We start from the raw sequence: 17,759 nt of genomic DNA on the forward strand, positions 1-17,759 counted from the left end.
GCGGAATAAGAGAAAGCTCCAAGTGGGATGCCTACTAGACATGGCTGCATGTTACGTAGGGGAGCGGCAGAATCCCCACACCGCCTGACGTTTACGTCCACTATCTCTTATCGATAAGCGTGCAGCAAAATTTTTGGTTTTTGGTTTGGTTGCGAGAGCCTCTGCGAGACCCATCTAAAACTTGCAAACAAAAACTACCCAATCCCTAAAAGTTGAATTCTTCACCAGCCGAGGCGCTTCACAGTTTTCCAAAATGGCGCCAGGCAAGAAGAATCTCAAGGCGACCAAGAAGTTCGAGAAGAGACATCTCACAGGTGTTCTCGACAAGCGGAAAGCAGGCGCCAAAATCAAGCAGCGTCATCAGATGCAGGATAAGAAGAAGGCTAGAAAGTCAAAAGATGCAGAGTTTCACAAGGGCTCCAAGGATGGAGAGGACGGAGAGGTCAAGAAGCCCAGCGCCAAGGGCAAGAAGGTCAACGATATGAGTGTCGATGAGTTCTTCTCGGGCGGTTTTGACGATATTATCGACAGCAAGGATAAGAAGGCTGGCAAGCTTGGAAAGCGAAAGAGGAACGGTGCCGCCGCCGAGGATAACGAAACCAGCGACTCTGACGACTCAATTGGTGCGCAGCCCATCGCGGCCGACAGCGACGACAATGATGGCGACGACGCCGAGGACGATGTTGGCATGAGCAAGGAGACCATGGAGAAGCTCGCCGAGAATGATCCCGAATTCTACAAGTTCCTCAAGGAGAACGACCCCGAGGCTCTCGACTTTGATGACAACGCCGACCTCGCAGAGGTAGATGCGCTTAGTGGCGATGACGAGTCAGAACAAGAAGAGGAGCAGCCCAAGAAGAAGCGGAAGAAGGAGAAGGAGGCCAAGGCTGAGGCCGTCGCGCAAGGGAACGAGTTGACCCGTGAGCTTGTTGCTTCGTGGAGGAAGGCTATGGCTGAGAAGAACTCTTTACGGGCGGCCCGACAGGTTGTTCTGGCTTTCCGATGCGCTGCGCACTTGAACGAGGATGATGAAGGGGAGTCTCAGCAGCGATATGCTATCAACAGTCCCGAGGTCTTCAACGACATTCTTCTCCTCGCCCTCAAGGAGATTCCCACGGTTATGAACCACCATCTCCCCGTCAAGGAGTCAGCCTCTGGCAAAGTCCACGTTCAGACCGAGTCAAGAAAGTTCCACACATTGTCTCTGCTGCTCAAGACATACACCTCGTCTATTATGCACCTGTTGAGCACTCTCTCCGACGACAAGACCCTCAAGCTCACACTCTCCTCCATCACCCCTATTCTCCCTTACCTCCTCTCCTTCAAGAAGCTCGTCAAGGCCCTTGCCAAATCCGTCGTCAACTTCTGGGCTCAGCCTGCCAGTTCTGAGACGACAAAGCTCACAGCATTCCTCGTCCTGCGACGTCTCGTCGTTATCGGTGACAAGGGTATTCGCGAGACGGTTCTCAAGGCTGTTTACCAAGGCCTCATCCAGGGCTGCCGTGTCACAAATGCCAACACCCTTCAGGGCATTAACCTCATGAAGAACTCTGCTGCTGAGCTTTGGGGTATTGATCAGTCGGTTGGCTACACAACTGCTTTCTCTTTCATCCGACAACTCGCTATCCACCTACGAAACAGTATCGTACACAACAAGAATGATGCGTTCCGAATCGTCTACAACTGGCAATACACACACTCGCTCGACTTCTGGTCCTGCGTTCTCGCTGAGCACTGCAGTCCCCTGAAGGAGGCCGAGGCTGGAAAGGAGAGTCAGCTCAAGCTCCTTATCTATCCCCTTGTTCAAGTTACGCTCGGAGCCATGCGTCTCATCCCCACCGCCATCTACTTCCCCTTCCGCTTCCACCTAATCCGCTCCCTGCTCCGACTCTCCCGCGCCACCGGAACTTACATCCCTCTCGCCTCTCCCCTTCTCGAGGTCCTTACTTCAGCTGAGATGAAGAAGGCCCCCAAAGCCGCATCCCTCAAGCCCTTCGACTTTGCCACATCTTACAAGGCTCCCAAGTCATACCTCCGAACTCGTGTCTTCCAAGACGGTGTCGGCGAGCAACTCGTTGAGCTTCTTGGCGAGTACTTCTTCCTGTGGGCCACAAGCATCGCCTTCCCCGAGCTCGCTCTCCCCGTCATCATCCAACTGAAGCGCTGGCTCAAGCAAGCCCGTAACAAGAACACGGGCAACAAGAACGTCAAGCTCGCTACCCAAGTCATTCTCCTGGTGCAGAAGCTTGAGGCCAACGGCAAGTTCATTGAGGAGAAGCGCGCAAAGGTTGACTTCGCCCCCAGGGACCGCACTCAGGTTGAGGCTTTCTTGCGTGACTTTGACCTCGCCAAGACACCTCTTGGTGCTTATGTCGTGGGACAGCGAAAGGCTCGTGCTGAGCGTGCCAAGTTGCTCGAAGAGGCCAGGAGAGAGGACGACCGTAAGAGACGACAGGATGAGAAGGCTGATCTGGAAGATCAAGTGGAGGATGACAGTGAAGGCGACGAGGACGAGGATGAAGACGAGGAGATGGACGGTGAGAACGGCGCTGCTGATAGCGACGACGAAGAGGATGATGAAGAGTAGATATAAGTACTTGTTTTTTTCTGGGATGGTGTGCAAAAAACGGATGTAATTTCTTACTTGTTAAAGACCTGAATCGAGGATACCTTTTCTGTTCAACTTCACTGTGGCTGCGAAAAGATAGATCAAACAAGTGCGCAATGGGATATAAATGATTCAACTCAAAAGATGCTTTCATAGTCATTCTCGCCAAAGACTAGCGAGTCATACATGTTTGTACAAAAAACCACAATACACTGATCGAAAGGCCCTAATAATTCCAAACTCCCCGAGTAATGCCATCTAACCCGCGATGGTCGATACCTCTGATCACAAAGTCCTTTGCTTGGCCAAAAACGCCTTTTTCCATGATTGATCTCAAATTCTGCAACCCCCAAAACGCTTCACATTATGCCAACAATTGTTTATAACTCAGGAACACCCTCCCAGGTAAGTTCACTGTTACTAGTTACATCACGGACAGTCATGCCTGTGATGTTTAGAACAGTCATCTCAATCTCCTCCTCTGACATAGCCTGGCCGGCGGCCTTCTGACCCTCAAGAACATCATAGAGGCTGTAGATCTGATCGTTCTTTGCCTCAAGTCGCTTGAGAGTTGTGCGAATGGTCTCAGCAAGGTTGAGACGCTCACGGCGACCCAAGGCTTTATCGCGGCCATTGTACTGCGCCTGAATGCGGGTGAGCTCAAGCTGGAGGTGATGAGATTCATCCTCCAAGCCCTTGATAACTACAGCAAGAGCATGGCCAGGGTGCTGAGTAGGCCGCATGGTAGGGTCCTCTACTGACAAGTCACGATCGGTGACAGGGACTGGTCGTGGCACAGTAACACGCTTCTTGCCGGCGGCGATATCGGCGGAAGTGAAGATGTTACGGTGAGATGTGATTCGGCTGCAGACAGTGCAGTTACGGCATTCATGCTCGCACAGGTCATCAAGCACCCTCTTGGCATCACTGGAGAGGACAGGGCACGTATCCTTGTCAACGCTCTTGATGCTAGCAGAGGTGATGTCGGTTGTAATCTGCTTGCGTAACGATCGGGAGTGGGATCGAGTGTGCTGCGACCTCTGACTCTGCACCGTAGTATTCTGAGTATTCGACTCCTTCTGCCCAGTACTCTTGGCCTCCTTACGCGCCTTAGGCACGACGCTCAGCTGGGTCGAATTGTCCTGTGTGGCATTCTCAACTGATTGAAGACCAGTAGTCTCATCGTTATCCTCCAGCGTGTCCATATCATATGTTGCAATGCCCTTCATAGAGCTACGTCTCTTGGAATCGGAAGTGGTTCGTCGTTTGCTGCCCTGGTTTGCGACATTGGAGCTGCTCTTCTTAGAAGACTTACCAGGGATCGAGAAAGCAACCTTTTGTTGATTGCCAGACTTGGAAGTCTTGCTCTTGCTCTGAGAATGCTTGGTCTCGCTTTGGGACGTGATGTCACGCTTAGTATGTGTACGAGTCTCCTCTTCGGTGAGATCAGGAATTGTTGGCAATCTGCCGCTATCCTCGATTGGCTCGGTAATCTCCTTGGTCTCAGTAGCTTGGGCGTTCTCGGCAGTATCAACGTCGCCAGTGTTGCTGTTGATGGTGATATCAGGAATGAAGAAGGCCGATGTCATGTTCTCCTCTGTCTCATCATCGAGACGGGCAGAAAAGTCCTCCTTGGGCACTGGGCGGAAAGACTCCAACTGCTGCTTGAGGAAGTCAACCTCATCCTTGAGTTTCACGTTCTCGTCGTGAAGATCATGAATGCTTCGCTCAAAGCCCGAATTCTCGCGTCGAAGAACCTTGTTCTCCTCAAAGTACTTTTCGTTGTGTCGCACCAGGCTTGCGTTATCCTCGCCAAGCGTAGACTTCTCCTGAGACACATTCTGGAGTTCTTGTTGAAGCGCTTCAACCTCTTCCCTCGCTGCGTCAAGCTCATGTTGAAGTCCGTCAAGGTTTTCGCGGAGCTCCTCGTTCTCATCCGTGAGAGTCTTGTTTGTGGTTCGTAGCGAACGGTTCTCGCCAACCAAGGACTGGTTTTCACGTCTGACTGTGTTGTTGTCGGATCGCAGGGACTCAATTTCCTCCTTCATAGTTTCATGCTCCTTTCGTAGAGTATCATTGGCAGCAGAGAGGGACTTGTTCTCAAGGTTCAACGAATCACGGCCGTGTTTCAGAGACATGAGATCTCGTCGGAGGGTGTCGTTCTCGTTACGAATTTGCTCCGTCGACTCGAGCTGCTTGTGTGTTGTTTCCAATTCCTTCTGTTTCGTGCTCAGCTTGCGAGTGAGCTTGTTGATATCCTCACAAGCCTCCTGTAGCTTCCTCACTGCGCGGTCCCGTTCTTGAGCCAAAGAGTCGTTTTCAATCTCATTCAAGCTGATCTTGCGCGAGGCTTGCTCCAAGCGAGATTGGAGAGTGGAAACCTCAACTTCCAGACCTAGAATGAGTCAGTAGCGCGCTTAGAATACCATGATCAGGGACTTACGGTTCTTTTGAGCCATCAGTTTCTCGTTGGCCCCAGCAGAATCATAGTCATCGTCATACGACTTTCGTGACTTGAGTTGAGCCTCCAATTGCTCAACCTGTTGCTGCAGGTTCTCGGCATACTCGTGAACCTTATCATAGTGCTCTTGGAGAGAGATGATTTCTTCGCGGATCATATCCATCGAAACAAAGATCTTCTCTTCATCTTCTGGCACCTCAACTTCATCAACTTCGGCATGGGCCGAAAGTGATGGTTTCTCATAACGGTCATGAACTCTGCCATTCTTGACGAAAATGGGAACACCATTCCGCATTGAGCCACTGAATCGAAGAGTGCCATCGACAAAGTCACCAAGATGTGAGATGTCAGGCATGAAGAAAGAGCGAGCGTTGCTTTCGTTGTGTGCAGGGCTGGCAATGGAGGCGGGTGAAGGAGGAACAGCGGTCAAGCTGGACTTGGCTGAAGACATTTGTGGTGAAGACTTGTTTTGCTGATTTTGATCTCGGGGCTCGGGGCTCTTTGCACTGCTGCGTAGGCGGTCAAATGCCTCGGAGATGGTCTCTCGCCGTTGTTGTTTTTGTGCGGCCATTGATTCGGATGAGGTTCGGTTGTGGACCTTGGACAATGGGCTAGGGTTGTGTGCGTTCTTGTTCCAAGAGTGGTAAGAAAGGGCTCGTTTAGGAGACTTGGAGAGGATCGAAGACAGGTCGGACTCGTTATCGACGCGAGGCTGCATCTCAGCACGCGTTCTAGCGGAACCTTGCCAGGTGTCTTGTGTGATATCGTCGATGGCGAACTTGATTCCAGAGGCAGGAGGCTTGTTCTCCTTGGACTCAGCGCTCATAGGCCGAGTGTCAGTGTTATCGTCATAGACAGGCACCTCGCGGGTCTTGGGCATGCCAAAGAACTCAGGCCACTTGCGATGGGCAGCCTCCCAATTGACGGGGAGGTTGCGAGGCGCAGTGACGCGAGCAATATCCTCGTTAAGTCTTCTTGTGGACTCGCCGTCTGGGTCGGAGAAGACTGAAGATAGCGTAGGGCTGACGGTGCCGTGTGAACCAGTTGATGAGGGTGGTGAGTTGAAAGGGTTGTCGCGGTTTGCTTTCATTTCTCTAAGAATGCGGGATCGATATCTGCTTGCGGCGTCGACCTCCATAGCTCCTTCTCACACGCTGTGGGCGTGTATTTGTATTTGGTGAAGAGCTTGGAAATTAGACGATGTTAGGCGAGGATGCTATAGCACCCGTGGCGCGTATAGCTATGGGAAAACGGCGTGTTCGTTTGGTCAGGGGTTTGGGAAGAAGTCAATGCTATGTCGACTTGTATGTGGGATACATCTGTTAGGCAGAACGCGACGTGAAGAAGAGAAGATGCCCAATATGAAGATGTAGGAATAGAAAAGTGACAATGTTTTGGTGGAGAGAAAGAGAGGCCTGCTGAGGTAGAAGTACCTATGAAGCTGTGTTTAGAGTCAGGAAACAAGAGGCCGGGGTCTTGACTGTTTTTGGGCGAAAGTAAACAAAGCGCCCCGAGACCCACTCCCGCAACTGATACCAGCCACTCGAGGTTGGGATTCACGCTGTTAGAGCCGCTAAGGCAATCAGCGCGTTATGTGATTGGATGAACCCAACTGTCGAACGAAAGCCCTGTCTTCCATCGCGGGGCCGTTTTGGGTTAACGATGCTGCAGGTGCACAGCGCGTCAAGTTTTAGGTAACAGGACGTTTTGTTGCATGAGGTTAACCTAGAGTTTGATATGAGTAAAGATTTGAAGATTGCCTACAACCAGCTTGAAATTATCGATATTTGACAATTCGGTAATTCTACTCAACCTTGTCATCGGGTTCTTGCTTCTTCTCATGGTAGTATTTTCTGTGGCAGTGTAATTGCGCATCGAACTCTTATCTTGCATCATGAGAAGTGATACACACTTATTCAACAAGAAGTTGACTGATCATGATCCAAGCCGAGCAAACTCAGAGCCAAGATATGAGTGATATCCTGTCAATTAGCCTCAATCCTTCCTTTCTCACCGTCTCTTCAGCCTCTAGTCATTTAAAATCGTTCTAGAATCTTGTGACCTGCTCGATTCGTTTCGTGGTGGGGCAGATCGTCCGTTGTGTTGCACCGTCAGTGTCAGTCTCTGTCTGATAGAGATAACTTTGATCTTGACTTGACATCGTCTCGAGTTCCTGCGTGTTTTTTCTTCTTTCTTTTCTCCGTACACATATTTCACTCGGTTCTTCCTTCTCCTTGGGAGACTGCATTGGCCTTTCTGCACATAGCTTATCTCATTCCTTGATATACTCCGAAATCGCATAGCCACAATTCATGAGATGGGCAACTCTATTCTATGAGCATTACGAGGCTTGATCGGAGGACTTTTTTTTCTTCATCTATCGCAGACACAACTCAAAATCTTGGTTTTAGGTACTAGAACCGCCTATTGTAGCTGCTATGGCCTGGCTTAGAATCATCGCTGGTATCGTTAGCTTGCTCACTATCGTCCAGCCCATATCAGCTGCACCCAGCCGTGAGGGCGCTCACAAAGAGTACTGCCCCGTTCTCTATAACGAACCACCAACCAACTGCCGTCCTCTTCCTGAAACTTTTTTGACTTTCTCTTCGAAGCCCTCTGATACTACACCAGCAAACACTCAGATTCTTGAGGATGCGCTCAGTGCTCTTTCAGCTCTTCAAGACCACTTCTTTGAACCGGATTACGCAACATGGCCATCTGCTATAGACTGGACTGCTGCTGTTGCAGGAACAGTCGTGGCTGGAATGCTCACCACTCTGTCCAAGGCTATCGATTCGATCGACCTTGCTGGTATTGATGATTGGAGGGTGAAAGAGAACCTCATCGCGACTTTCTATGCGCAGCTTGTGGGTTCGTACTTTGGACAAGATGTGCTGTCAATCAGAGGCCAGGTAAGTCGACTCCTATGATGAACCAAGCTTTTTATCTTATTGACATTTGATGCAGGCTTACGACGACATATTATGGGTCGCTCTTGGCTGGATCGAGGCCATCAAATTCGTGAGAACTCACGCTGATCTTCACTACCCCAAGATAAAATCCGGGGGAGTTTCTGAGAGAAGTAATTTGAGGGAAGTCATCGAATCTATGCCATGGCAGGGCTACAACTGGTTCTCATCTTTTGCGCACCGCTCTCGCATCTTCTGGAACCTGGCAACTCACGGGTGGGAGACAAAGTTCTGCAATGGGGGCATGGTCTGGAATCCTCGCTTGAACCCATACAAAAACGCCATCACGAATGAGCTATGGGTGGCCGCCTCGATCTCCATGTATGAGCACTTTCCTGGCGACAACTTCACTGCACCATGGCTGAACAGTGCTGCATTCCCGGGTAACGACCCTGCGCATCTGGAGGCCGCCATGCGAGGGTACAAGTGGCTCATCGATGTCAACATGACCAACTCCCTGGGTCTATTTGTGGATGGATATCACATCGATAGCACCAAGCCCGGTAACACGAATTGCGATCTTCGAGACGAGATGGTGTACACGTATAACCAAGGTGTCTTGCTGACAGGCCAACGAGGTCTGTGGTCTGTCAGTGGAAGCGCATCGTATCTGGAAGATGGGCATCGTCTGATCCAGTCCGTCATCAGAGCTACAGGATGGAATCTGAAGGAGACCAAGCCTGTCGATGATCTGAAACACTTGGGTCCCGGTCAGTTGCCTCCATGGTATGGACTTGGCCGAGGAGGTATCCTGGAAGAACAGTGCGATGCTAGTAGCACCTGCTCCCAGGACGGCCAGACTTTCAAGGGCATCTTCTTCCATCACTTCACAGCATTCTGTAGTCCTCTTGAACCTCTAGTCGCCAAGCAGGGCAGAACAATCGATCCCCGGGGATACCGACGTGTGAAAGGCATTCACGCAGATGCATGCCAGTCATACTTGGGCTGGGTCAAACATAACGCCCATGCGGCTATGAAGACTCGCAATGACGATGGCCTTTTTGGCATGTGGTGGGGAGCTGGCATCTATGGTGCTCTCCCAACACTGGATACCGACGGTATCGACCACGCCGCAGAGAACGCAACCGACTACCGCAACCAAGGAACGCCTGATGACGAGACTTGGGGTGGGCTTCACCGATGGACTCCAGGTACAGGACACTGGTCACCTTCAGGGCCGAAGTCTGACCAGCATGTTATGGACAGTGTTGGGGAGGACCTTGTACCTCGCGACGGAAGACATTCACCTCGAGAGGTGAAGATGAAGGGACAGGATCCCAATGAACGGGGACGGGGGCGGACTGTTGAGACACAGGTTGGAGGAATTGCGCTGCTTAGAGCATATTGGGAGCTTTCTCAATCATTTGAACGATGACGATTTCATGTTTATGACTGATAAAATGCGTTTATAGAGTAGACTGCATAGACTGCGATAGAACGATGACGATCTGAACGCATTTGCGTTCGTAACCTTTCAGAGTACCTCTGGATGATGAGTGATCAATGCCCTTCTCCGATCTGAAATCTCGTGCATCGAGATCATCCTATGCCATGATACACGAGCAAAGTGATAGAACATGAAGCCAACATGGTCGCATTCCGATTGAGGAAAACGGCAAATCGGCTTCCCAGAAGCGAGTGCGAATACTATACAGCAGATAGCGACACCAGATTGGTTGTGACAACCATCACGAAGATGACGCTAAGCCTTGTTTGGATATTCATTCGATATGCTAGTACGTCAGCGGTGGCTGCGCATTCGCATTAGAAGCTGCGCCGTGGAATTTCGAATGAATCTACAATTCGGGAATGGCTTCAATTGAGAGGGAGCAATATCTTAAAGTTATAAGAAGCCATGGTTCGTCGTAGGAGAAAGAATATTCTCATCATCAAACAGACATCTAATACATTCAAGACAACTACCCTACATCACAGACTTTACAATCAAGCGAAACACTTAATCACACAATACTCTTTATTCTCAATTACACTCATCATGGGTCTCATCGGTCTTGCAATCTGCGCTATTATGAGCGCCACAGACTCCAAACAGCCTCGCTCAACTGGATGCTGCGGAAGTCGAAAGCAACAAGCCTATCTCGTCCAACAACCTCAACTCATTGGTCCCAACCCCGACTATATGGCCATTAACAGTGGTCGATCTTCATGTCACCAACGCAAGACGGAGCGTCGATATCAGAAAAAGATGCAACGTGCTGAACGTATGCAACTCCGAGCCGAACAGCGAGCAGAGAGGGATTATCAACGAGCCGAGAGACGCCAAGCGGGTGTTGCCATGGTCAAGTCAGGAGCACAGAAGGTTGGCATGATTGGTCGCAGCTCAAGTCAGAATGTTCATGAGACAAGGGAGTTTCATGAGGAGCCTAACAATGGTGTCTTTGAGCTGGATGCCATGAACCAACAACATGTCGAAAAGGACGCACCGCCTGCATACGACGATGTGGTGAGGAAGTAACAGTATGGGAGGGAATGCTTTAGGAGTTGGAATTGGAATATGAACATCATGATTAGAACGATATCCGATACATATAAAATACGATAAATAAACGACTTTTCGCATTATAAGGCCATCGCATTGTCCAAAGCGCCCTTTCACTAACACGCAGGGCACGCCCTGAAATAGGGACAAATACAAGAGCTGTGGTTGGTGGTGGAACAGGTACAACCTCCGATGTCGAACCCCACGGGCTGTATTCTAGCCCCTCCATTGGGGATAAACATTCACTGAACTGTACGCGGTATTTCAGGGTCTTTACAAGTGGCTCTCCTATCTGACGTCTCTAACTTCAATAAATCAGGCCATTGTCCATTTTACCTGCTCAATTCTGAGCAATTTCACTGTAGAGCATGGCACGACAATCGGCGTTAGATCGGCCTCCAACGGACTCGGTGAGTCCGCTCAAGCAACATCCGCACCCGCCATATACTTCTTATCTCGCTGTGAGCACCCCACAATTCTACGTCACCCCTGTGCCAATTGACTCACAGCTGGTGTTCAACAAAAATTCAGGTCCGGTCGTTCGGCGGTGACTAGAGAAGAAGGACTAAATACTATTTACCTTTTCCTCACTCAACCTTTGTTCCTTTTTTTCACATATTCTCCTCACACATTCCCTTACGATGCCTTCAGCTCACGATCCCATCGTTGCGGTGCCTGCGAACGGCGCCGTGAACGGCACTACCAATGGCACAAACGGCGACTCTCATTCTCGGCCGCACACGCCGATGACCGGAATGGCGTTGACAGAGTACAGCGTCAATCCGTCTACACCGTCTGAGGAGAAGCGGGCGCGTATTAAGGAGATTGTGCCTGACGAGTATCTCCTTCCTACAGGATACCCAGATGTGAGTGTAGTATCGCGTCAATGAATCTCAATTGCGAAGCTGACAGTCTCAGTACCTTCGTCTTATCGCCAGCGCCACATCCCGAGTCTACGAGGCCTGCAAGGTCACTCCCCTCACACACGCTATCAACCTCAGCAACCGACTCGAATGCAATGTCCTCCTCAAGCGTGAAGACGAGCAACCCGTATTCAGCTTCAAGCTGCGCGGCGCTTACAACAAGATGGCACATCTCGACCCAAAGAAGAGCTGGAAGGGTGTTGTGTGCTGTTCTGCCGGTAACCACGCCCAGGGTGTCGCTTTTTCGGCACGTAAGCTCAAGATCCCTGCGACCATTGTCATGCCTGAAGCGACTCCTAGTATCAAGCACTTGAATGTTGCTCGTTTGGGCGGCCATGTTGTGTTGCATGGCGCTGATTTCGATGCGGCCAAGGAGGAGTGCGCGAGAAGAGAGGTGCAAGATGGTCTTATCAACATCCCTCCCTTCGACGATCCCTACGTTATCGCTGGTCAGGGAACCATTGGAAATGAATTGTTTGGCCAGGTTAACATGGCCAAGGTGGAGGCTATCTTCTGCGGTGTCGGCGGTGGTGGTCTCATTGCCGGAATTGGTCTGTATGTCAAGCGCATGGCTCCTCACGTCAAGATCATCGGTGTTGAAGCCCACGACGCCAACGCCATGGCGCAGTCGTTGAAGGCGGGAGAGCGGGTATTGCTCAAGGAGGTGGGCCTGTTCGCAGATGGTGCTGCCGTCAAGATTCCTGGAGAAGAGACATTCCGCATCTGCAAGGAGGTTATCGACGACGTTGTTGAAGTGACGACCGACGAGATCTGCGCCGCTATCAAGGACATGTACGACGACACCCGATCTGGCCTTGAGCCCGCTGGAGCCCTCTCCATCGCCGGTCTCAAGAAATACGTCTCCCAGAACCCCTCAAACGACTCGAAGCGAAACCTCATTGCCGTCACATCAGGCGCCAACATGAACTTTGACCGTCTGAGATTCGTCGCTGAGCGTGCCACCATGGGTGAGGGTAAGGAGGCTTTGCTTGCCGTGCAGATTCCCGAACAACCTGGAGCATTCTCCGAGCTCATCAACAACATCATGCCCCATGCCGTTACCGAGTTTACCTACCGATACTCGACAGACGAAGTCGCCAACATCCTCATTGGTGTGTCTCTGACCGCTCCCGCCCACCAGCGATCAGAGGAACTCCGCTCTCTCATGGACCGCATCCAATCCAACAACATGAACGTAACCGATCTATCACAAGATGAGCTTGCAAAGAGTCACATTCGATACCTCGTCGGCGGTCGATCCGGTGTTCCCAACGAGCGACTATACATGTTCACCTTCCCCGAGAGACCTGGAGCCCTCGAGAAGTTCCTCGTGACACTTCGACCCAAGTTCAACATCAGCCTGTTCCAGTACCGCAACTACGGCGGTGATGTGGGTAAGATTGTTACTGGCATCTTATGTCCTGACGACGAGGTTCCTGAGCTGGAGTCATTTTTGCGCAAGATCGGATACCCCTATGAAGACTGCACCAACTCGCAAGTGTTCAAGACATTCCTGCGTACTTAGAGCGAGTTGACGAGAAGGCATGAATATCTGGGTAGTGTAATATTCGGCGTTAGGTTCATAAAAGGTGATGTCCAGTTCTGTAAAAGACGGCTGTTGTTATTTGGGCCACAGATTTAGCGAATTTGAACGAAACGATGTAGACTGGAATTATGTGCATGGGACATTCAATATAGAAATGGACTGAAGAGTACACCTGAGCTGATTTGTTTGAAGCTTTATTACCGAGGTTGTGAATGTGCTGTAATACATTATACCGTGAATACGCGGGGATGTCTGCCGTTCATATCCACTTGCTTATTGCCGCAACCGTTTCATGGGCATGCTCATGTATATCTAGTCGAGTCCATCGGTCATCCCAGTGGCAATCCATGTACCCTTTGATGGGTACGCAGACCATATGCTCACCACTATCGTTGTGATGATGGTCATCTGTGTTGCTGGAGCATTCAACCCTGGAACCTTGATGTGCTGTGCATTCAATCTGCTGCCACGATTCATAGCCCTCGGTGGAACAACCACCATCACCGTGACAGCAATGAGCCTGAATCACATTGCTGTAGCAAACCCTTGTGGGATTCATGCAGGTTGTTAATGGTCAATTCCGATCCGGCATTGACCAACAGCCCTCTGGGCCCCATCATCGTATTCAAACAGCATCCCTCTGCATAAACCCGTGGTTTTGCAAGTAAATATATCAATCCGGGTGGTCCCCTGGAGAGGTACCTGGGTTTGGAGAAGAGTACAGCGGCAGCTGTGGGTTATTGTTGATGATGTTGTGGGAGGGAATCGACGTATAGAGTGTGCGTTAGGTTTAGATGACCTTGCTGCCACCGCGAGAAGCATTTGTTCATCTTCAGTGGCAGGTATATCATATATAAGAAACCCTGGTATAATACAGGTGTAATCCTTATTAAGGACGAGGGCGAAGTCAGGGTGAACGGGCCTAAACTGAGGGCCGATGACAATATCACCAACAAGTTTAGTGCGAATCTTGTTCAATCAGCTATTATATTTTGCACCTCGCGAAAATGAGACTTACCAGAACAGAAGGTGAAGTGAATACATTATCCATGCCACTTGTTCGTATGCCTGATCCGATGAGGCGATCATTAGGTGAGATAGGGACATGTGCCCAAACCGCATGCTTTCGAGCGTGTTCCAGCAGACGCGCGTATGTCGTCGACGCAGTTGGGAAGCGAGACGTATGAGAATGAATAGCCCGCAGAGAAGACCCAACGTAGAAGAAGGTGAGGCCCCTGGTGCTGCGCAAGTCCAGTGTGCGCAGACGCATATCACATAATCCCTCGTTATCACATGGGGCGAAGAATGACAACTTACCTGACCGAGGAGGATTCGGTGTATCCCACATAACTGACTTGCCATTCCCTGAAAGCTTGATACGAGCTGCCCCAATCTAAATCAATTATTAGTATTTCGAATAATCAACATGACAGAGGTTGTGCCACATACTCTGAAATCAACACCACTTGTCCTTGCTTGATCTGGCGGCATCAGGGCGTAGGAAGGGAGGCCAACGAGTCTTTCAGTCTTCCGTATACCGCGGCGATCTTTCGTGACCCGTATACCCCAATCCCCAGCAATGCCGTCGCTTATCACAGGTGCACCCTCACCCCTAGTCCAAGACTCGACTCTGTCAAGCATACAAGACTGGGAGTCATCTTGGCCAGCTGCAGATGAAATTCCTTCTGCAAGATCTTTGATAGCCAAGTAGGCCCAAACCTCACTATCAGGAGACATGGACCTGATATCTTGGACAAGGGTTGGGTGCAGCAGAGCCAGCTACGGCATTCCCAACGCTTCGGCAATAGAGGGGCTCACTGATACGATGCTGCTGTCCTCCAATTCGAAGCCATGCTGTGGATTGGGGTCATGTTTCCACGGACGCCTCCATTCTGTGGCAATCCATACACCGTTGAGGGGATTATCTTGCGTGTAGTGCCGAAGGAAGAGTTGGTAGCAGGACGCATGCATCGTTGCAGCTTCATGTGGCCGAAAACATGCAACATGCCGGCAAAGAGGCCACTTTTCTCCGTCAAGCTTAATCACGCCATCGCCGGCGGGAAATCTGAATAACTTGGTGCAACATGAAGGGCGAATAGGGGTCTCACATGTTACTATAAGGTGGTTGATGTATTAGCAATGGCATGGGTCTATGGTAGCCCAGATCTCTCTCTCATGATACGTACTGGCCATGGCCAAATCCTCTGGTGTTATATCGCCAAGGCAAAGGTCACATTGGTTCTACAGGCAGATGTGCCTTTCGTCCTCTTCCTCTTCAACGCCAGGCTCAGGCTAGTACAAGGGTTCATCATCAAAATTATCCGCAAAAGCCTCATAGTCGTAGTAATCACTCTCTTCGCTCAAATTACCGGGGGGACTGAGGTGCATCTGGTAAGCTGGGATCGGACATATCGCGACTGCTGAAATTCAAGAATTTATTCCAAAGAAAGGTGAAAAGGGGCTCTTGTATGAAGGTATACTTTGTAGAAACTATAGACACCGATGCTTAGAAGGGGGTTGCTGAGAACGAAAAGAACGCTGAAGGACAGGAATGTAGCGGGTAATTAATGCTGAATTACAGGAGTCTTCATGTGAACCTCCACTGAGGCTGTCTTTAATATCCATCCATCCAATGGGCGATATTATTCTTGAGCCATCTGGTTCAGGGCTGTACGATATGTCATATATCACATTTTTATCAGAGAGAAGAAGTGCTTTTTAGATATCCATTAAAAAGACAAGAAGGGCCTTAGTCTTGTGGTAGACTTATGGACTTACCATTGCTGTATTAAATCCTCTATCGTTATAAACTCTTGAGACCTGGGAGTGTATGTATATAGTTCGGTTGTTACATCGTTACACCAAACCTTAGCGTACACTCCGAAATCTGAACACGTCCAAGCCCCGTCAGGAGACGCATGATCATAATGAGGATCACCCGTCTCCGGACAACATTCAAGTTCATAATATTTGTGCACATCAAAGTCCCCCCCCTGAACCTTGCGGTAGCAGAACGACACGGGTTTGTGACAAACAGTGACCGGGTCAACCCCTACTCGGCATTGTCCTGCAGTCCTCTGCGAACCATTCTCAAACTCAAGGAGAAAACCTCTGAAGCATCCAGTGGAGCTATCCTTGAAGATATCAACTCGGACAGTGCCTTTCAGTGAAATGTCCACTGTAATAGCATTGCCACCATACGCCAACTCGTAAGGCGAGAGGGAGATAACAGGAAATCTAGGGGCGGGGAGCGTCTCCTGAGGTTCGTCACCTGCTATACCTAACAGTGTAATTCCACCCTTTCCTGGCGTATTGTGAACAAGAACAGTGGGCGTTCCTTGAAACAAGAAATTTTGATCTTCCATATCGAAACTTGGACCGAGAGAGAAGTCGCCAGCAAGCTTCGTGGTCATCTAGGCACCCAGTCAGTATCAAGAAGCCACATCAGAAACCGGAACTAACCAATAAAGCTGTGTGATGGTTCGCCGGTTCCTCGTGTTCATTTCTCCAAGTCCGTAGGCCAAACCTCATAATACGATCGCCATGTGGTATGGGAATGTGAATCCATACTAAATGGGGCTCATAATCTGAAAGGGTGTCCTTAACAGTAGACACCGCTGTCACGGCTCCGAGGGTGTGAGCATGGAGTCCCATCAAAGTGCCCCGGTAGAAAAAGAACGTAATGCCCGTAATGTTGCGTAGATCGAGGGTGCGATTGCAAGTAGCATCTGTACGACGTGGTCTTAAGAGAACCTCAAGCCCTTTCGTGGGCGGACTTGGTATGTCCCAAATTTGAAAAGTCCTTGGCCATGAGGGACTCAGTATCATCCGTGCATGTCCAAACTGTTTCCCCATTGTCAGTGGCACTACAAGACAGGAAATGATGCGAGATTGAGGACTTACTTTGAAATATACAAGTACGTTGCGCTTCAGCACAATCAATAAAGAAATATTTGTGAGTTCGGCATCGACAGCTCTTATACTCGGGCCAGTCTGAGAGTCTTTCTATGTCTAGTAGCCCGTTAGAGTCGAGGGTGAACCGGAACACACCAGACTCAGGCGGATCCTCGTCGAGCTCAGCATCTTGCCCTCGATGCCATTCTTTCACAATCCTGAGGTTGTACTGCATACCGTCGTCCTTGGAAATGCTCTCATCAAACCTTGCCATTTCCTCTGCTTTGGCTTTGATTGCCGGATAGGTCCAGATAAAACTTCCACGTGAATAAGCTCTAATGAGCTGAAGAACCTCGGATGGCAGAGTTGTGAGTTGCGGCAAGCCCAAGATTTCTGCAGTGGAAAGACTAATCGATACTAGTCCGTTGTCGATAATATCAAGTTGCGTCCTTGGTTTTAAAGAAGATAGAATCCAGGGAGTCCTCCAGACTGCTGCAACCCAGAGTCGTTCTAATACTGGCTTCTCGCGGTATGTCTGTAGAAACAAACAATAACAATCCGCATGCAACGTCACAGACTCAGGAGACCGCCTGCAGTCTCGACATTCCACAAGGTTACATAAGGGGAACCAGTCAGTATCCGTGATGGCTCCTGGTGTTCGAGGGAACCGGAATCTTTTTGTGCAGTACTCAGGCCGACCTTCATACATTTTCATGTGGTGGTTTAGCACTGTGGCAAATAGAATAGATATGTTAATAACACTGAAAATGCCATCTTCAGAAGAAATCATTGAGGCGCTTGGTCAAACTCACATGCTATAGCCCATTCGTCTGGGTGAATGGTCTGACAGCAGAGGCC

At 50.0% G+C, this 17,759-nt stretch overlaps 6 protein-coding genes across 6 annotated transcripts; 4 read left to right on the plus strand and 2 right to left on the minus strand.

Moving 5' to 3' along the window:
- The first annotated feature begins 149 nt into the window (after positions 1-149).
- On the plus strand, positions 150-2,792 carry FOBCDRAFT_210203 (mRNA-binding ribosome synthesis protein NOC2). Its single transcript, XM_031180730.3, has one exon. It carries the CDS (start codon positions 254-256, stop codon positions 2,585-2,587), a length of 2,334 nt encoding a protein of 777 aa, XP_031041498.2. The 5' UTR covers positions 150-253; the 3' UTR covers positions 2,588-2,792.
- Positions 2,793-7,228: 4,436 nt separating this feature from the next.
- On the plus strand, positions 7,229-9,606 carry FOBCDRAFT_662 (glycosyl hydrolase family 76-domain-containing protein). Its single transcript, XM_031180732.3, has 2 exons — positions 7,229-7,981; positions 8,037-9,606. The coding sequence occupies exons 1-2, from the start codon at positions 7,508-7,510 to the stop codon at positions 9,411-9,413; spliced, it is 1,851 nt and encodes a 616-aa protein (XP_031041500.2). The 5' UTR covers positions 7,229-7,507; the 3' UTR covers positions 9,414-9,606.
- A 245-nt stretch (positions 9,607-9,851) lies between these two features.
- FOBCDRAFT_210206 (uncharacterized protein) lies at positions 9,852-10,621 on the plus strand. Its single transcript, XM_031180734.3, has one exon. It carries the CDS (start codon positions 9,894-9,896, stop codon positions 10,512-10,514), a length of 621 nt encoding a protein of 206 aa, XP_031041502.3. The 5' UTR covers positions 9,852-9,893; the 3' UTR covers positions 10,515-10,621.
- Positions 10,622-11,047: 426 nt separating this feature from the next.
- On the plus strand, positions 11,048-13,185 carry FOBCDRAFT_172762 (tryptophan synthase beta subunit-like PLP-dependent enzyme). The gene is made up of 2 exons (XM_059608482.1): positions 11,048-11,404; positions 11,457-13,185. The coding sequence occupies exons 1-2, from the start codon at positions 11,180-11,182 to the stop codon at positions 12,984-12,986; spliced, it is 1,755 nt and encodes a 584-aa protein (XP_059463773.1). The 5' UTR covers positions 11,048-11,179; the 3' UTR covers positions 12,987-13,185.
- Positions 13,186-13,319: 134 nt separating this feature from the next.
- On the minus strand, positions 13,320-15,243 carry FOBCDRAFT_255040 (uncharacterized protein; the record flags this gene model as incomplete). The annotated part of the gene is made up of 5 exons (XM_059611158.1): positions 15,194-15,243; positions 14,457-15,121; positions 14,026-14,400; positions 13,807-13,976; positions 13,320-13,527 (listed from the first exon to the last, which is right to left on the minus strand). Exons 2-5 carry the CDS (start codon positions 14,742-14,744, stop codon positions 13,320-13,322), a joined length of 1,041 nt encoding a protein of 346 aa, XP_059466546.1. The 5' UTR covers positions 14,745-15,121; positions 15,194-15,243.
- Positions 15,244-15,299: 56 nt separating this feature from the next.
- Positions 15,300-17,610, minus strand: FOBCDRAFT_283103 (uncharacterized protein; the record flags this gene model as incomplete). The annotated part of the gene is made up of 5 exons (XM_059611631.1): positions 15,300-15,384; positions 15,786-16,420; positions 16,470-16,850; positions 16,911-17,008; positions 17,058-17,610. 5 exons carry the CDS (start codon positions 17,608-17,610, stop codon positions 15,300-15,302), a joined length of 1,752 nt encoding a protein of 583 aa, XP_059466547.1.
- Between the last annotated feature and the right edge of the window lie 149 nt (positions 17,611-17,759).

Source organism: Fusarium oxysporum, chromosome I (genome assembly GCF_013085055.1).
Source record: "Fusarium oxysporum Fo47 chromosome I, complete sequence".
NCBI lineage: Eukaryota > Fungi > Ascomycota > Sordariomycetes > Hypocreales > Nectriaceae > Fusarium > Fusarium oxysporum.

Bases quoted from the DNA above. Each gene is read 5' to 3' on its own strand.
- FOBCDRAFT_210206 (XM_031180734.3), top strand. From the start codon at position 9,894: ATGGTTCGTCGTAGGAGAAAGAATATTCTCATCATCAAACAGACATCT.
- FOBCDRAFT_662 (XM_031180732.3), top strand. From the start codon at position 7,508: ATGGCCTGGCTTAGAATCATCGCTGGTATCGTTAGCTTGCTCACTATC. The intron at 7,982-8,036 runs GTAAGTCGACTC...CATTTGATGCAG, and splicing joins TGCTGTCAATCAGAGGCCAG to GCTTACGACGACATATTATG.
- FOBCDRAFT_210203 (XM_031180730.3), top strand. From the start codon at position 254: ATGGCGCCAGGCAAGAAGAATCTCAAGGCGACCAAGAAGTTCGAGAAG.
- FOBCDRAFT_172762 (XM_059608482.1), top strand. From the start codon at position 11,180: ATGCCTTCAGCTCACGATCCCATCGTTGCGGTGCCTGCGAACGGCGCC. The intron at 11,405-11,456 runs GTGAGTGTAGTA...TGACAGTCTCAG, and splicing joins TTCCTACAGGATACCCAGAT to TACCTTCGTCTTATCGCCAG.